The 20,035-nt window shown below is 35.6% G+C and overlaps 1 protein-coding gene across 16 annotated transcripts in view; it reads left to right on the forward strand.

Annotated features, from left to right (window-relative positions):
• LOC126767862 (protein lap4) overlaps positions 1-20,035 on the forward strand; it is a 162,896-nt gene that overhangs the window by 31,299 nt on the left and 111,562 nt on the right. For 11 of the 16 annotated variants that reach the window (XM_050485541.1, XM_050485553.1, XM_050485543.1 and 8 more), the window contains exons 4-9: positions 13,178-13,346; positions 13,745-13,990; positions 14,108-14,275; positions 15,795-16,161; positions 16,726-16,777; positions 18,117-18,191. In XM_050485541.1, the coding sequence (XP_050341498.1) occupies positions 13,178-13,346; positions 13,745-13,990; positions 14,108-14,275; positions 15,795-16,161; positions 16,726-16,777; positions 18,117-18,191 (1,077 nt within the window). The remainder of the gene's footprint in view (positions 1-13,177; positions 13,347-13,744; positions 13,991-14,107; positions 14,276-15,794; positions 16,162-16,725; positions 16,778-18,116; positions 18,192-20,035) is intronic. The other 5 variants (XM_050485536.1, XM_050485537.1, XM_050485538.1 and 2 more) reach the window with 1 other exon arrangement.

Below are 20,035 nucleotides of genomic sequence, written 5' to 3' on the forward strand. Positions count from 1 at the left end.
ATGGAAATGCCTGAAGGAAACGACTCTATAGAGTTTGGTTGACATAGTAGTAGTTTCCGAGATATGTACAAAAAACTTAGTAGGGGCGGGGCCACGCCCACTTTTCCAAAAAAATTACGTCCAAATATGACCCTCCCTAATGCAATCCTTTGTGCCAAATTTCACTTTAATATCTTCATTTATAACTTAGTTATGACACTTTATAGGTTTTCGGTTTTCGCCATTTTGTGGGCGTGGCAGTGGGCCGATTTTGCCCATCTTCGAACTTAACTTCTTATGGAGCCAAGAAATACGTGTACCAAGTTTCATCATGATATCTCAATATTTACATCCGGATTTCAACTCTACTCGTCACCCTGATCACTTTGGTATATATAACCCTATATCTGACTCTTTTAATTTTAGGACTTACAAACAACCGTTATGTGAACAAACCTATAATACTCTCCTTAGCAACTTTGTTGCGAGAGTATAAAACTTCAAATAGGTTTCAAACTAACTGCGTTATGTTAACTACAGTTATGTGACTTTTCAAAGCTTGAACAAACCTTTGTGGTTACTATTACATTGTTTTCGACTTCTCGAATAAATCATCTCACCTTTTAACGTGTAGATGTGAAGCACTCATAATAATGCCCGCTTAATATCGTTTCCTGTCAATCGGTAACTCGTTTGAGTATATACATATATGTCAAATAACGTATACCCGCATAAATATACATATTATATAATTTTGATTGCTTTTAGAAATATATATATATACTTATATAGACATGTACATGGCTGTGTGAAATCGCTCATATAAAACGTTCAAATTAAAAACCGATTGTAGGGTGACACAATTTCTGTTGGAAAGTGCATTTCCGCTGCCAAGCCCACAATTGCAGGTGAACAGCGCAGGTTGATACGCGCTGCAACGGCGAACCTCAAAATTCATACGTCAACTTGTAAGCATGTGTGCGTACTATAAATGTATATGAGAGATTTGAAAAGTACATCTTTATTGTTTGTTGTTTTTGTGTCCCGGACAAGTGTTCTCATTGATGAAGCACAATCATTGAAACAAAAAAAAAAAACAACAAAATACAATAAAATAAAATGGAAAACAATAAAAAGTGTGCCGCTCAAAAGGAAAAGCACCTCAATGTCGATACATTGACAGAGACCCTTGAGAGCATATACCATTGATTTCCCTTCTCGTGCATGCCTAGGCGAACTTTCACTTGAAAGACACGGTGCTTGATGCACAAAGTGCTTGCAATTCAGGGGACAAGCAAGAATTCATCTCGCAGTGCTTGTGCCACATACAAGTGCGCTTCCAGGCATCTATCTTGATCCTAGTGAAAGGTAAATACAATTTCCAATGCCTTTATTTGCGTGCAAGAGTTAAGTTGTGGCTTTATTTAATTCACTTTCTAACTTAAACTTTTAAGCTTTTATTGGATCGAAACAACGAAACAATTGTTGAATAGTTTGCAATAAATGATTTATATATGCACATCTACATACAGTACATATATATGTAGGTGTGTATAGAGGAATGGTGAACTATAAGTATATGAATCCTGGACTATGTAGTTTAAAGATCAATTTTAAAAATATATTTTCATATAAGCAAAAATACATTATTACGATATCTTACTTGTAACACTTGACATTTAACATTCCACAAATTTGGAAAATAAAAAATATATTTGTCATTGAATAGGTATTTTCCGGCAAAGCATATTTTCAAACAATTATGTGAAAAAAGCAGTTCGGCAGCTTCAATTACTACGAGGAATTAAGATCTTCTTATGACTAGTTGAGTTGTAAGTTATAAATTGGTATTAAATAATACAATTCAGTTTCGATAAAACATATTTCCAAATAAATATGTGAAGAAATAAAATCGCTTGTTTCAATTATTTAGAGAAATTTGTAACCAATATTATAACAGATAGTTTTGAAGAAAGTTGAGTTGTAAGTTGTAATTTGGTATTACAACTCAATTTAATTCTGAACTCGCTCGTTTTTCCGAAACTATTTTCCGGATTAAGTTTTCGTAGAATATTTTCTATGTAATATACATATGTACATACATTCGAAATATGCCGAAAAATGTATTTCGGACTCCATAAGGGGATCCAATCCCTTAAAGAAGGCAAAGGTAAATCTCGTAGTTTTCTTGACTCAACTTTACAGGTTTCGCAAGACTGAGATTTAAATATCTTGGAGGTCATAACTTCGGCTACCAGGGCGAAATACCTGGAAACGAAATCAGTTGCTTCAACAGATTTGTTAAACGGTAGATTCAGACTGTATGTTCGACGCACGATCCATACCTTGGAGTTTCTGATATGACAAAGAAAAGTACCGGTGTTACTGCTCTTCAAATACGATCGTCATGAAATCCGTCGCAGAGATCAGTCTCAAAATCCCAGGGTTGCAAACAGGGAACTCTGAGCGGGGTATGTGGAGTTTGTTAACTTCAATTCAAATTCATATAAATGTTCGGCGTGATGAGCTGAGTCGATTTAGCCATGTCCGTCTACCCGTCCATCTTCCTGGCCACCAATCCAGAGCAATATGAAAGCTCAACTGGTAGTAGTTTCGGCTACGAGGTCTGGCCGGAGACTTAATTCTGTTAACACGGGGAGCAGTAGCCCTTGGAGTTGGATCCAACCTGCTCATGTGAACTCAGGGAGCATCGTGGTGGTTTGTAGTTAAAACCCGAATGCGGAAACAACTGACACAACCGAGTACCGTACCCAAAGTAAGGTTTTAGATGGGTTTCGAACCCCACCAAATGTGATTGGTGTGTCCATTACACAATGCTAATCGGTACTGAAAATACCAGGCATTTTCAGGGCGCTGATCAATGCATTAATTTGATCTTCTGTCCCGTCTATCTGCCTGGATGCCGATTTGCTTCCGTTCTTTCTCACCAAGAAGCTGTCGGATGAGCGATATCGGACCCCTATAGCATAACAGATCGAGTCTCTGTAGCATATAGCCATCAGGAAGGAAGCCTGTACTAGTTCAATAAGATTTCATATTGTCCCCAACATTTTTAATTTACTTCTGTATAAAGACATCAATATTAGTGTTCCCATCTGGTGATCTCAATTGCAGTTTTCATTTTTCCTGCAAACCTCAAACTAATTAAAGAAAAAAGTGTAATAAGTAATTAAATTTTTGTTGATATTTTCCTTTTTTATATTTCTAACAATTTTAATGACAGACGCTGGTGGCTGCCAGAAAGCTCGTGGTAAGCAAAATGAAAAAAAAAAACGCACAAACGCACGCATTTATATGTTAATTTAAATATAAATATGTTTACGTGTGTATGCTTGCATTCTAATTTATACTGTGTCCACTCGACACGTATTCGCTCGGGATAATGCGCTCCCACAAGCGAAGCAACAGCAACAAAAACAGCTAAAGCTTTCGAGTATTCGTCGCGTATTGCGTATTAGCGCTGGCGTTCAAACCGAGTTTCATTAAGCATTTTCATTGAAATTGAAAAGTGGCACTAATGTTGGGGAACAAAGCGCATGGCTCATCTCGACCGCTTCGCATAAACCAAGCGCGCCCCAGCGAGGCGATGTGTGCACCCGCCAGCGGCGAGCAACTCCAATGTGTTACGTGCATCATGGCGGTTTTTTTCTTGTTGTTGTTTGGCTTGTAGTCACACATAAGTACTTTTGCCGCCACATACTTGAGTGCACACAAGTGCATACACACATACATACAAACATATGCATGAAAATATAGTACATCTGTCGGTATGTGGGTGTGCATGTGCAACAGCCTTTGCATCGCCGCACATTATACATACGTATGTATGCATAAAATATATACTGTGCATTTGTAAAGCATCAAAAGAGCGGGATTTCGGTGGAAAACAATCTTTTTGCATACTGAGAAATGCTAATGACCTCTAAAAACGTTTCTTTTTGTTGGCGTGATGGTGTGCCGACTTCGCTGAATTTTCGCAACTGGGTGTTCATCTCTACGTACGTATGTACGTATGTATGTATGCATTTATATATGAATATATGCAGGCAAAAGTGTATATTATAATATATACAACAGTTATCTGCCAAAAACAGACCTCAACGATGCAAGAAATATATGTATATGGCATATAAATATGTATGAAAAGATGAAAATCTCGGCAAAAATGGCATTGAATCAAAAATGTATAAAAATGAAAATATGCACATATGAAAATGCGCCAACAAAAAAGTCATATGTATGAAAAAAGTGATTGCGAAGTGTGAACAAAGTTGGCACGAAAAGCTTGCAGAGACAAAGAAAATTTTCCATTTCGGTTTTGAAAGCAAAGTCGGCGAATTGTTTGCGAAAAAAAAATGTAAACACAGCAGCATAAATATATTTGAATAATTATTAGTAAGCATGAAAGGACTCGTGCTACTGTTAATTAGGGCAACCAATTTGCAGTTGTATTTTAATTTGCACAAAATTTGCCTCTGGCCATTATTTGGTTTTGGAAAGCCAACGGCGATCATCGCATTGCTATGTGTGTTTATTACTTGGTGGAACATGAATTAGCTTCCAATTGTGGCACAATATTTATGAAAATCATTTTTTGTTGTTTTTTTTTGTTAAAGAATGTCAGGAGTCCCAGTATATTTTGGAAAAAAAGTTTTCTCTCGAAAACAAGACAAAACGTTGACTTTGGTTGTACCGCACCTTTAATACTCTTCACAAATACAAAAGGTTCCAAAATATGAAAGCTATATGTTATATTGAGCCAATCCGTACAATTTCTTCAGAAATTAAACCGATTCTTTGGACAATAGTCCATGCAAAATTTTGTAAAGATAACTCTTCAAATGAAAAAATTTTCGAACAAAGGCTTGATTTGGATCAGTCAGTTTGTGTGACGTCTACATGCTAAAGTTGTTCGATCTGTAAAATTTTTTCTGAGATTGCACTGTTATATTTGATATGCGGATATTTCGTGAAACACAAAAGTTTTCCATACAAGTATTCCGATCGTTCAGTATGTATGACATTTGCACAATTTCAGATCGATATCTCAAAAACTGAGGACTACACATACATATATATAAATATATGTCTATTTTATAGGGTCACCGATTTTTCCTTTTGGGTGTAACAGACGTCGTGGTAAAGTTAATATAGCCTGTTCAAGTAAAAATAGCTAAAAGTTGATCAAAACCCAGGTATGAATGTGACAAAAAAGTACTCGGAAATTGTAAATAAAAAAACACACTATTTAATTATTCATCAATATTTATTTTGTCGCCTTCAAAGTAATCCCCACCAGTTATAATACACTTATGCCAACGATTTTTCCAGTCCTCAAAACACTTTTCATAAGCACTTTTTGGGATAGCCTTCAGCGAATTTTGTTTCATCTCTTCAATCGACTGAAGACGGGTTCCACAGAACGGAATTTTCTGTTTGGAGAGCAAGAAAAAATCATCCGCCAAAATTATTCGAACAGATGTTGAAATTTCAAGACAAGCCCAAAATACGGACACAGTGCATATAGATTTCAGTCGCCACTTACGACAAGTATACCTTACCGCTGGCAAATTCTACCCCTTGCCCGCTGGGGGAATCACAATCACAATTGTCAGCAGTCCGAATAAAGATTCCTTGACAATCCCACCTAATAGATCGTAAAATTTTTCTGATCGCCAGTAATGGCTTGGTCACCGTTTGCGCCGGCTCACTTCGTTTTGACGACGTCGGTTTACGCTTGACCGTCTTGTTAGTGACTACCATCAGCAGTAATCATCCACTTCAAAAATGTATTGAATTTTGAGAACTCGTTTTACCACACCTCATACAAATTTGTTTCTATTTTTTTGATAAAATGGTAAGGAAGAGTAAAAAATAAGTATCACCTTGTCTTTTGGCTAAATTATACTCAAATCTGACGCATAATCGTACAAGAAAACAGTAGTTCTTAATCCACGTTATGAAATTAAAGCTGTAAGCTTAAAGATGTGTAATAAATTGCTGACTACTTATTCAATTATTGCTCTGGGCATCCAACTAAATTTGCCTGCTGAAAGTCACACAGGTCAAGCGCACTCGCCAAGACCGCAAATAAATGTATAGGAAATTAATATTTTTATTTCGTTGATGGCATCACGCTCAAGGAACGGTAGTGTTCAGACTCCAGATGGCTCGCCATGTAGAATTATGCCTACAAACACATACACAAGCACACAAATATATGTATGTATGCACATAGGAAACATATAAGGCAGCGAGTTCCTAATGACTTCCGGTAGAGTAATGAAATTTTGCATATTGGTTGCGGCTTCTTGTGCATTCTGTTTGTACACATACATACATACATACATATGTATGTACATAAGTACAGCATGTTGCATGGTGTTTTCATGAAATGCTGTTGCAGGGTGCCTTCAAATCTTTCAAGTTGCTCGGATTTATGTAGACCACTGATGAGCTTCTAAGCCGCTACTTTTTCCAACATAGCTATACTTCTATGTATGTATGTGTGTATGGCATGAAAGTAGAGAGGTCAACGAATTATTACTTTTTCTTTTTCAATGTTTCCCCCTCATGTTTTCTCATTTCATATTTTGTTTTTTGTGTCGCTTTTGCTTATGCTCTTGCGTTGTCTATTGTTATTGTTCAGTCGGTTGTGTACTTGTTTAGTTGTGCCTTTCTCATTTACAACATTCCATGCTATGCTCTGGGCAGTTTTAGAGTCTGTTCGTTGCCTCGGTCCGATGCTTCGGAATGCCAGCTTAATGACCACCAACTGTTTCCGTCGTTACGTTATGCACACATACACATACATATATGTACATATGTTAGTTGGAGTTATGTGTGTTTAGGGCTAGAATTGTCTGCTGACGAATTATGTTTAATGAATTGTTGCATATTAAGCGCACACATATGCAGGCTTTCGAATGAAGGCAATAAAAGCATGCTCTATTAACATATTCTCTAAATTTTGTATGAAGGTGTTGCATTTGTACACTATCTGTTATAAAGCATTCGAGGCCACCAAGCAAAGTTCACAGAGTAAAGTGTAGATATGATTTGATAGACTAAAAACATCAAATAAAACTCTGTAGATTCAGATGATGTCTTCTGAGCCGATACTGCTGCAATTTCACGTTCGATATTCGTACGAAGTTCATCAATCGTCGCTGACCTCTTGGGATAGACCATAGACTTGACGTAGCCCCACAGAAAATAGTCTAACGGCAAATCGCACAACCGAGGCAGCCAATTGACAGGGCCATTTCGTGAGATAACACGTTCACCAAACTTGGTTTTAATAAATCGCTTGTGACATTCGCTGTGTGGCTTCAGGCGCCGTTCTGTTAGAACCACATATTGTCCAAGTCCATATCATTCAAATCGGTCCAAAAATATTCGGTTATCATTGAACGGTGGCGATTCCCATTTACAGTAACAGTCTTGATCATCACGGACGGTGACGCCGCCGGCCCATAAACCGCACCAAACCGTAATTTTTTCGGGATGTAATGATGACTAATGGTGTGCGTGTGGATCGTTGCCTGACCAATAACGCATATTTTGCTTATTGACGTAGCCGTTCAGTCAGAAATGAGCCTCATCGCGGAAGATGATTTTTCGATGAAAATCTGAATCACTTTCAATTTGTTGCTCAGCAATTCACGAACATATGACGATTCTGGTGATCAAGCGGCTTCAGTTCTTGCGTCAATTTGACCTTGTAAGGATGTCGGCTAAGATATTTTCGCAAAATTCGCCACAACGACGTCATAGAGATGCCCAACGCTTGAAAACGACGTGTGAGAGACTGTTTTGCGTTTTCCTCAATTGATGCGCTAGCGTAATATTTTCGAACGACGGGCACTTCCTTGTCTCAATTTTTTACTCTCCCAGACGCTCAATTGTTGATTGGATCAACCATAAATTGTATATCTTTCCATGATTAAATAATAAACCTTACTGAAGAGAAATGTCAAAAGATCAGGAAAAGATATGGGTCGTTGCTGTCCCTATCGGTCTACTTTTGTAGTATCCCTATTGAAAAATCTGTTATATAAATGATCAGCGTGACGAGCTGATTCAATGTAAATAGGCCCGTCTGTATGTATGCGTACTAGTCTCTCAGTTTTTGAGCTGTCACTCTGAAATTTTGCACATATCCTTTTCTCTCCAAGAAGCTGCTCATTTGGTGGAACAGCCGATATCGGATCATTGTAACATACAGTCGCCATTTATATAAACTGAGCGATCAAATCAAGTTCTTGTATGGAAAATATTTTTATTTGTCAAGAAATTTGGAGTGGATTATTGTCGGAGGCAATCTCTGAGTGTATTGTTCAGAGCGAACCACTTTCCTATATATATGTATGTAGCTGCCATACAAAATATCCGATTAAAATCAAAGTTTTTTTCATGTCTTCGTCATAAATCAGCAAATACTTATTCATTATGAGTCTAACCTTATTTAAAAAAATGATTCCATGTCTATTATCGAGTAACAGGAAACATAACATTCCAATAGAATTTTCTCAAAGAGTGAAAAGTGTGAATATAATATGTAAATATTTATATATATCGAAATCCTAGCAGGCAGTTGAAATAAAGAAGAAAAGTGTTCAAATGCATCTCTGTGCTTTACTGTCAAACTCGTTCAGCATTCAGGTCTTTTGTGCATACATCTGACATATGTAGGTTAAACATTTCAATAATCACAAAACATATGTACATATATCTAAGACAATGCATTTATGTTAGTATGTACATACATACAAGTATATCTATAGACTTCTGAAAATTTTCTTCGCTGCAATACTTTATACAACAATGGATGGCTCTGTAAAATTCGCCAATCGATTGAAGAGCTAGCAAAATAGAACTGTCTAATGAGCTTGAATGTGCGATAAATATGCAGATGTTTTGCTTGCTGCAATAGGAACTTAATGATTCCATTCATACGTTCATATTTTTTCGCTATTAAGCTTTATTGAAGTTTTTCTGCTGCATTTTCAGCGCCGTTGCCAAGCATATACATATGTATGTATGTATATTCATAGATGTAAATGAAAGTGTAAAGACCTAAATGTAGGTATACCCTGCAGGAAAAGACACTATTTCCGGTCCGACGCAATTCTCACGCTTATAGCAGCAACTTAATTATTTCATTTCTTGTATTTTCGACTTTTTTCTAACGGTACCTTAACGTCGTTAGCGATTGAAGTTCAGACGGGAAGGGAAAGCGTGTGATTTTAATTAACTTTTACCCTAACATTGTCGAGTTCGGACTAGAACTAGTTAGTATGAGATTATTAATGGACTAGTTAACAACTAGTCTTAAATGGACTGGTTCGTTTTTCACTGTAGAAGCAATAGTTTTGGAATAGAAACCTGTTTCACTCACATGAATTATTATTATATATTATTAATTAATATCTAATCATTAACGGACTAGTTAACAACTAGCCTGAAATGGACTGGTCCGGTTTTCACTGTAGAAGCAATATTTTTTAATCACATGAATTATTATTACCTACATGCATATGGAAATCAGCAATTTGTTCGCGCGCCAAGCCATATCGAAGTCAGCTAAAAAACGAGTTCAGTTCAGTGAGCAATACGCTGGGCGAGTGCAACATCATTTAAATGATGTGAACAGCGTGAAGGAAGACAGCATTTAAATATGGAACACAGCATGAAATACTTAATTCTCACAATAGTCAAATGCTGAAATGTCAAGCGAATTCGTTTCATTTCGGTGATAGATTGATAGTAAAAATATTTTTGAATGTCTTACACTGTAAACCTACATATTATTGTTCTTGCTATACTATATCGGCACCTAAAATGCAAAAAAAAGTAACATCACTTTTTATAAGTTTACAGGCGAAGGAAAAATGGCATAATAGAAACCACTCATTTTGAAACAAAATTTGAGTTTTGGTTATAAAATGCTTATATATATTGGTTATAAAATGGTTATATATTGGTTATAAAATGGTTGTATATTGGTTATAAAATGCTTATATATTGGTTATAAATGGTTATATATTGGTTATGTATGACATCGAGAGCTGAGAGCGCTTAGAATGTGATGTTAAAATCTTCATTGGATTATTTGTTTACTTTCTCTTATTCGCATTCTGTTAATAAGTTAAAAAAACATATATATTTCAACTCGTAAAGTAAAAGAATATATATGTATTTATAGCGCACACTCCAGAGCGACAGAACACAAAAGGAAAAAAAAATCAAAAACCGAAGCTTTGAGAAATACAAAACAATTAATTTGCTCACGCAGTGGCCGAATTTCCTCGAATCCATTTAACTTCCTTTCTTGCTATCGCGTACATTTGTTACACGGTGTATTTATACCAACCATGGCCACTTAATCATCATCAAGCTCACCATCATTATGGTGCACATTATTACCGACCTCTACGTTATCGTTCCAATCACCATGACCAACACCAAAATCGTTGTTGTTAGCCCGCAATGTCACGATAAACGCAAGCCAAGCGGCGCACGAACGCGTCAGCGGGCGGCGAGAACGGAAAAGTGGGTGCGCGACTGACATGTCGGAAAGTACCGAAACTAGGTCAACAAAAAAGAATGTTAAAGGATTTTCTATGCTACCACATTTTGTACACTCTCTCACTGCAGCAATCATCGTAAAACGTTCAACGTTGTGCTCTGTGTCGGCTAAATACACTCTTGTGCTCGCTTGTGTTTTCTCACCCTTTGAACTATTGTTTGTATTCTGCCTCATTATACCGTTGGACATATGTAGGCATGTTGATGCTGTTGTTTTTATTACTTTTCACTTATATCAACTTGTTTGCATTTATATACTTTAATGCACATAAATACATATGTATGTATTTATAAGCAACGCGGCGCATTGCCCGTCTGATGCGAGTGGTGGGTGGCAGCGTCGGCAACCTTGTCGTGGTTGACGCTGTAAAGAATCGATTCGGCGCAAATATTTGTACTTTGTATAATATTGCTGTTGTTGCTTGTTGTGGTTTTTGTTTTTTTTCCCATTCGACATCAATAACATGCAGTTTCCATTCCGCTTTAACGGTTTCTTTTATCACCTGAAATGAGTCCATTTCGTCGTTCCATCCGTTTGCTGTTCCCTCCGTGATTTATCAAAGATTTTGTCAACTGAAGATACTCGTTTGGCTCTCGAGCGCGTATTGATATCGCTATATTTCATCGCTTCCTTTGAAATTGTTTCGTGTCATCTAATTCGTGAGTTGGATTGTCTCGATCAACAAGTACTTATTGCGATAAAATTTGTGCTGGTTCGCGTTGTTTAATCTGTACACAATATTTATGTTGGCACAACAACATGTCGCATGTCGGTACATTTTGTTGTGTTATTTCTTTGTTAAACAATTATTAGTCATAAGTTCATCCTGGGTTTTTATGGAAGTGCTTGTCTTTAAAAGAAAGTTGTCAGACATTCTTTTGTTAGCTTCGAAGTAGAAAATGCTTCAAAATATCGGAGCACAACTGTTCGAACAGATACGAGGTTATAGCCGAGTTTACAACAGCGCACCAGCCGTTTTTCCTTTTCGCTGTTTGGTACCAATTGCAGATTCTACGTGCATCCAGGTACTTCTCCAATTTGTCTTTCTAACGGAGTAGAGGTCTTCCTCTTCCTCTGCTTCCTCTGGCGGTTACTGTGTCGAATACTTTCAGAGCTCATCGTATCATCGACTGCGGTATTCACCGCTGCCAATGCGCAAAGGGCCATCAATCTTCCGCAGAACCTTTCTCCACCTTGTTTTTCTAACGGAGTAAAGGTCTTCCTCTTCCTCTGCTTCCCCTGGCGGGTACTATTTCGAATACTTTCAGAGCTCATCGTTTCATTGACTGCGGTATTCACTGCTGCCAATGCGCAAAAGGCCATAAATCTTCCGCAGAATCTTTCTTTCGAAACTCGTAACGACGACTTATCATATATTGTCAACATCCAAGCAGGACGGGTATAATGAGGGACTTATAGAGTTTGGTGTTTGTTCGTCAAGAGAGGACTGTACTTCTCAATTTCCCACTCAGTCCGAAAAAGCACCCGAGGAAGACGACGACATGGGTTTCGGTCTCTTCGACTAAACAACTGAACACTAAAGTTATTCCGCGTTGGATTTCGAGGCTGATATAGAGGCCTGACTATTAGGCGGATGAGTTTCTGCCGAATCTGATAGAACACAATTCATATACTATTTGCCTTTTCTGGGGACTGCTTCCTGTGGACGGTCCAAATGTTGACGATGCAGATCCGTATAAAGAGTTTGGCCGTAGGAAACCAATTAATTATAAATGATTTCAAACGCATAGCAAAACCTTCCTGTCGCCGGCTCTCCTAGATTTGACCGTTTTTGCTGACCTTCTTTTCATCACCAGTATCAATCCTCTTAAGAAATTAATAGATTTTGTTCTGATTCAACACTGATCCCCAGATTGAAAATGAATAGGTCTATGTGGTTTTCTCTATTAACCCGTGTAATATCAAGAGAACTTAAAAGACGGACAAACTAGAAGACCTCCATTTTTTCATTTCAAATTACTGATATGGAATCGACGAAACCAAAATTGCGCCTGATTGGCTGTAACAGTATCAGAAACACAGAACATGTTATTCACATTTTCAGCCGCTAAGACTGAATCATTGGATGCTGCCAAGTTTGTGTTGAAATCGATAAATATTTATCACAATATTATCGACGTACTTTGTTGATTTTACTCCATAAATAATCTAGTTATGTGCTTGTACATATAAGTACATATTTATCAAAATATTTGTATGTCCACATTACGTGGTGTTTGGTCACATTATTATCATGGGTTTTTTACACACAAGCACTTCTAAATCTGTTGGTATAAAAATAGAAATTTTCGGCAACGATACTGACTTTAGCATAATTATTCAGTGATGTGAGCTAAATGGTTTATATCCGCGTACATGTGTCCTTTGTGGGCTGCATGCCTTAGACATAAACGCAAATATTAAAGTCGGATCTAAATTCATAGTTTAAAGTGTTTAAAAATCAAAGGAGAACATGCTTTTAAAATTTTAGATATTTAATAATAAAATAATTTTATTTAATTATTTAAAATGACCATTAAATTCTGATTACTAATGTTTGTAACTTTTCTTTTCTGTCTTTTACAGATATTCCAGACATTCCTGATGACATCAAACACCTACAAAACCTGCAGGTTGCTGATTTCAGCTCAAATCCGATTCCAAAACTACCAGCAGGGTTCTCTCAACTCAAAAATTTAACAGTTTTAGGTTTAAATGATATGTCACTCACCACATTACCAGTTGATTTCGGAAGGTAAGTTTGCTTTAATTGTTCAAATTCATTATACTCGTAGTTGTTTTGACTCACCAAAAAATATATTAAATTAATCGCAAAGTAGATTGTTATCGATAACCATTGACGGGTATTGACACTAATTGACATTGTCATAGTAATCGAGTTCTTCGTCGCTTTGAAGATATATTTTAGTGAAACGTATTTTCGATTACTATAAACAGAATTGTAAACATAAAAATTATTAAGATTAGATAAGATTAAATTTCTTTTTACTGATTCACTCGACTAATAAAATGAAAAACACAATTAAATTATAATCACAGAGTTTTAGTCTCAAAATATAATCATATTTTTATTTTAAATTCCGATCCTTGATCGCCTCATACGTCTCATTTGTAACTCCCTTTCAATTCCAGCTTAACACAATTGGAATCATTGGAGCTGCGCGAGAATCTATTGAAACACCTGCCTGAATCGATACGACAACTGACGAAGCTTAAAAGATTAGATTTGGGCGACAATGAAATTGAAGAACTGCCACCATATTTGGGCTACTTGCCCGGTCTGCACGAGCTCTGGCTCGATCACAATCAGTTAGAGAGGCTGCCACCTGAAATTGGGCTTTTAACCAATTTGACATATCTTGACGTTTCCGAAAACAGGTAAGTTTCGTTTGGTGATTTTTTGCTAGATTGCTCAATATAATTTATTACTTTGGTGTTACTACTTTTATATATTTTTTTTATATTTACAAACCGTCTCTCTTTTCTGTCTTGTAGGCTGGAGAAATTACCAAATGAAATCGGTGGTCTCGTGAATTTAACTGATTTAGATCTGGCGCAAAATTTACTTGAGACCCTGCCCGATGGTGTTGCCAAATTAAGTAGGCTGACAATTCTAAAACTAGATCAGAATCGTCTACAGAAGCTGAATCCAACTATAGGATGGTAAGTACACTCAAAAAATATATATATTTGTCATTTTTGGAGAGCATTTATTACGGTGTCATCCCGAAGTTTGATTGATCTAGTCCTTTCCATTAAACTAATTAAATCTCTCATCTATTAAATGCTGAACTTAGTTTAATTGGTTCATTGGGTTTCTTCGGTTAAAAAACAGCCTTTTTGAAAATTTTTTTTCTTATATAAAAGATGAAATATTTTTAACAAAGAAATTTGGAAACTTTTGGAAAATAATATTTTAAACTCGGGCATTGTAGTTGTAATCGAAAAAAATCCTTCGTCCAAGTTTTAAAGAATTGTATCTCAAAGACCTGTGTAAAATTTCATGAAGATCGGTTGAGTAGTTCTCGAGAAATCTTGCCAATAAACTTCAAAAACACAGTTTCGAGAAAAAGGCGTTTAAAAACGACGCACCTAGGCTGTATCTCCGAAACAATTACTCGGATCAACTTGAAAATGTAGGTCAATAAAAAAATCGTTTTTTTTTACCCGTTTACTCATGCAACCCATTAAGATTTCTACATTAGTGATAAAACCTAGCTACTAGTTTCTCGGTTTTTGGTATATCGACTTGAAATTTTGCACTCGTTCTTTTCTTTCCAAAAGCTGCACATTTCTCGAAACCGATATCGGATCTCTACACAATATAGTTGTCATACAAATTGATCGTTCAAACTCAAGTCCTTGTAAGAAAAACTGTATTATTTGATGAGATATCTTCACGAAATTTGGCTTAGATTATTGTACAGAGCAACGGTGCAATCTCCGAAGAAATTTCTCAAATTGAACTACCACAGCCTATACCTGTCATACGGATTGACCTATCAAACTCAAGTCTCTGTATGGAAAACTTTTTTGTTTGTTAAGGTATTTCCATGAAATTCTGCATAAATTATTTTCCAATGCAGTGCTACAATCTCTGAGAAAATTTTTCAGATCGGACTTCTGTAGCATATAGCTGCCATACAAATTGATCGCTCAAAATCAAGATAAGGGTGGTTTTATATACTGTTGGGCCATAAAAAATGCACCTGTGATGGGTATTATTGCTCCGATGCAGTCGAAGTCAAAATTTTTTTGTTGCTTTTATCATGAAATGTAAAATTAATCACCGCAAATTGATTTATGTAAATAAGAATTCAACCAAAAGGCGAATATAATCGAAAACGATCTTGACATTATTCAGTATTTGTGTGATTATCATACTACGCAGCCATAAATATTAGGCTTTGCAATTTCAATTTCACCCTTGTTTTGCTTAGATGCAATATGAATGTACATAAGTATAAGTGCCCGTATGTAGATACCTGGGTACGTCAGTGGCTGACGTCACCTTGATGATTTGCCGTCTGCTGCGGGGTTTCGTGGTTGACTAACCGCAATGGTTGTTATCTATTTACCGCTATGCATGTACACACACTATACTTATATATATTTAAATTTATAACATTACACTATTATTGCACTATTTATAAACCTATTGGCGTCTCCTTATCTCTTCCAGTTGTGAAAGCATGCAAGAGCTGATATTGACCGAAAACTTCTTATCAGAGCTACCCGTATCGATTGGGCAAATGACTAAATTGAGCAACCTGAACGTGGATCGCAACGCATTGGAGTACCTACCGGCCGAGATAGGGAATTGTGCAAATTTGGGCGTTTTGAGTTTGCGCGATAACAAATTAAAGCGACTGCCGCCAGAGTTGGGCAACTGTACGGTGTTGCATGTGCTGGACGTGTCGGGCAATCAGCTGCAATACTTGCCATACACTTTGGTGAATTTGCAGCTGAAAGCTGTTTGGTTATCGGAAAATCAGGCACAGCCGCTGCTAACGTTCCAGCCGGACACAGACGAGGCAACAGGTGAACAGGTGAGTGTACTGACGCGTATGCGCGCTCTAAGCCAAAGTACACAAGCACAGCAGAGTGATGGATAAGTGGCGCTTTTTATAGAGATATATTTATATATACATATGTACATGATATATATACATATATGTATGTATGTATTTGTGTTTGTTTGTATCTACATATACTTGTTAAGCGTTTGGATTTGTTGTGCAATGAGGGCAGCGCGCCGCAGGAAGTGTGCGCTGATTACGTTTTATTTTGTTGCTGCATGCGCGTGCCAAACGTAATTACGTGAAGTAGTTACGCCTTGTCGCTGCCAGCGGCGCTTTCGTTGCAACCTCATTACCCATAGCGTCGGCCACACTACACACAAACATACCGACGCTGTGTTTGCATGTAAATATTTCTTAATATTTACAGTTTACATATTTTCTGCTTTGTTTTCATTTTTGATTTGGCTTGTGTATTGCGGCCTGGAGTTCTAAATAACCCGTTTTTCGCATTTGTAAATGAGTAACTAATAATTGTGTGTTTTGTTTGTTTTCATTTTTGTCTCTTCTACCCCCTTGATTGCTGCTGCTTAGGTTTTGACATGCTTCCTACTGCCACAACAAGAATATCAGCCGATAACGCCAGGTGAGTTTCCAATCGTATTTTATGGTTTGTTTACAAAAGCAAATACTTTTACGAAATTATTATTGCTTAAGCGCTTTGGAAAATTTTTGATTATGTGCGCGAAAATTTTTCTTCGAATGAACATACATACATATCTTTTTGTGCGGTAGGGGTGGGGTAATCGTTGTGTGTGATGACGTGAGCTCTCAGCAAATTAGCTATGCTGCTGTGTTAGCGTTTGTTTCGTTCGTTCTATTGTCAGCTATGATTGAATCGTACAGGTTTTCGCATTGGCTTCTGCAGCCGTCCTGCGCGCGCTTACCGTTATCTACGTTTTAAGGTTTTTGTTTACCGCATTTTTAACCTGTTTTATTGCGTTGCCAAGAATAGGCACAAAGCGCATACCAGTGTTGTTTTTGTACAGGTGTACAAACACACACACACACCCGCGATAACAACACATCGATCGCATCCACCATATCTATGAAGATAACACAACACAACCAAGTTAAGCAATCTAATTATTTGCGCCTCACTAAAGATATGAAATAAGCGAAATTTTCGTAAGCACAAACGCACGGAATTATGTACAAACATTGGCATGTTCATTATATAAGTTAATAACATAATTTGTAAAATTACACAAACAAGCAGCTCCTATATTTAGCGGTATTGTATAAAATTTTATAAATTTACGGTCGTGTAGCTTTTGGTTTTGGGTATTTTTTTTGTAATTTAATGGTCTTAAATGAAATGCATTACATACACGTGGCAACGCTACAACAAAAATTTGCAATTTTTTTTTTTAGAATATTTCTTTTATAAAGTTGTCTCGTACTATTACTGTAACATTTCCAAATTTTTTTTCACATTTTTTTATTTTCAAAAATTTTTTATTTTGAAAAGTTTTTTCCAAAAATTTTTTGCTTCAAATTTTTTTTCAAAATTTTTTTTTAATTTTTTTCATATTTTTTTCAAATTTTTTTGTTTTAATATTTTTTTTAAATTTTTTTTTTAAATTTTTTTTTATTATTTCCAAATTCTTTTTTTTTTCAAAATTTGGTTTTTTCAAACATTTTTTCCAAATTATTTTTTTTTTTTACAAATTTTATAGTAAGTAGCGCTAGTAATGCGGCAATGGTGATAAAGTTTTAAACAAAATTATTTAATTTAAAATATTAAATGGCGACCACTTAACGGGAATAACCAGTAAAACATTATTATATATAATTCTATTAAAATAATAATTTTTAAACCTAAAAGAAATAAATAAACACATACTTAACATATACTTAAGCCTACTATATACGCACTATATACTCACACGCACCTATGTTAATTTATTCATTTGTGTTTAAAGACTACCCACCGGGTCTACTCTATAGATCGAGCGAAAAATTCGATTCGTCGGAGTTCCACGTTTACCAACAAAAAGGTTTGCCGCCATGCGATTGCGTAATTTGTTTATTTTTATTTGTTGATCTCTGTTGCTCGAACCTCATAGCCATAATATCAATTAAAATTTGAACAGTTGTGAACTTGTATTTCAATTAACCGCATTTGCATTATAAAGTTGAACTTATAGTATGTATGTATTCGTATAAATATACATATACTATATATACATTTAATGTTTGAGTAACACTTCCTTATAAATTTACATACACACATACACATATATGCAAAGTATGTGCATAATAATTACTAAAAGTAGTATTAATGCATAGCCGAACCTTTAAAACACTAGTTGAATTCCAAATCAGTTATTACAAAAATTACTAAAAATTATAATATATAAAAATAGTAGTAATTATAATAATAGTAGAAATAAAAGCTAAACAATGTTTTCATGATTGAGAAATAATGTTCTGAGATGCAACAAGAACTAAAAACAATTAAATGCTAATGAAAAAAAAAATATTTTTAATGCTTATGCTTTTATTTTGTTTTGCATTGATTTTTTATTTATAAAGTCATTTATTATTTTTTTGCATTTTGTTTTGAATTTTTGTTTCGCACGCAAATCACTTTATTTTTTAAATTTAAGGTTCTTTATTTAGTATTCATATGCATAAAGGCTGAAGCATTTAAAAATGGTAAAAAGTAAAAAAAAATATTTAAAAAAAATGGTAAAAAGTAAAAAAAAAATAAAATTATAACAATAATTAAAAAAAAAATTAAAATTATTAAAAAAAAATTAAAATTATTTAAAAAATATAACAATATTAAAAAATATTTAGAATCGAATTGATTCATTGTAGTACATATTCCATGAAAATGTCATTGGAAAAAATGGTGCATAATTTCATTTACAAAACTCGATTTTCTCAAAACCCAAAAAAAATTATACGCTATTGTTATATTGAGGGGACGATATTATGAAACAAAAAAAACGCAGAGAGTTAAAAAAATTAAATCAATAATTTACGTGCCCTTAGACGTCAAGAGGAAGGTGAGGAGAATTGTTGAATTTTTAGAAGTTAAAAACGGTTTATCAGGATTTCCGGCACATCTAGAAGGAAACGTCGGAGGCCATATAAAATGCATATACAGGGTTTTCCAATAAGTTTTCAAATTCTTTTCAAAAATAAAAACTCAAATGTTTTTTTATTTAATGTGAAGTACAATCATTACAATTAAGTTCTGAATATAACATTATTCAAATGGCCACGATGACCTATTTCGCTGGAGCAAATTCGCTGAACCTTAATTTCGAATACTTTTTTGCACTAAATCTGGTCGTATGTCATGAATAGCACGAAAGCTCGAGGAGAGTCTGGTTTATTGCTAAAGATCGATGACTTCAAATAACCCCACAAGCAGTAGTCTAATGGTGTTAAATCACAACTTCTTAGAGACCATTCAATGTCACAATTTCTTGAAATAATTGAATTTCCAAACTCTTCTCGCAATAACTCGGTTGTTGCACGTGCTGTGTGGCACGAAGCCGCGACTTGTTGAAACCAGATGTTGTCAAGATCAACTTCTACCAATTGTGGCCATAAAGTTGGTTATCATTGATCTATACCTCTCTCCATTGGCAGTAATGGTGTCCCCCACTTCATTTTGAAAGAAGTACGATAATTCCACCAGACCAAAAACCGCACCAAACTGCCAATAATCCATTGACAATAACGGTGTCACAGCTTCATTTCGAAGGAAGTACGGAACGATTATTAGGTGAATGTAATGGTTGTTCATAAATAATTTGTGGACTTTCTTTGCACCAGAATCGACAGTTTTGTTTATTTACCGCACTACTAAAAATCGTTATCGTTT

Source organism: Bactrocera neohumeralis, chromosome 2, assembly GCF_024586455.1.
Source record: "Bactrocera neohumeralis isolate Rockhampton chromosome 2, APGP_CSIRO_Bneo_wtdbg2-racon-allhic-juicebox.fasta_v2, whole genome shotgun sequence".
Taxonomy (NCBI): Eukaryota; Metazoa; Arthropoda; class Insecta; order Diptera; family Tephritidae; genus Bactrocera; species Bactrocera neohumeralis.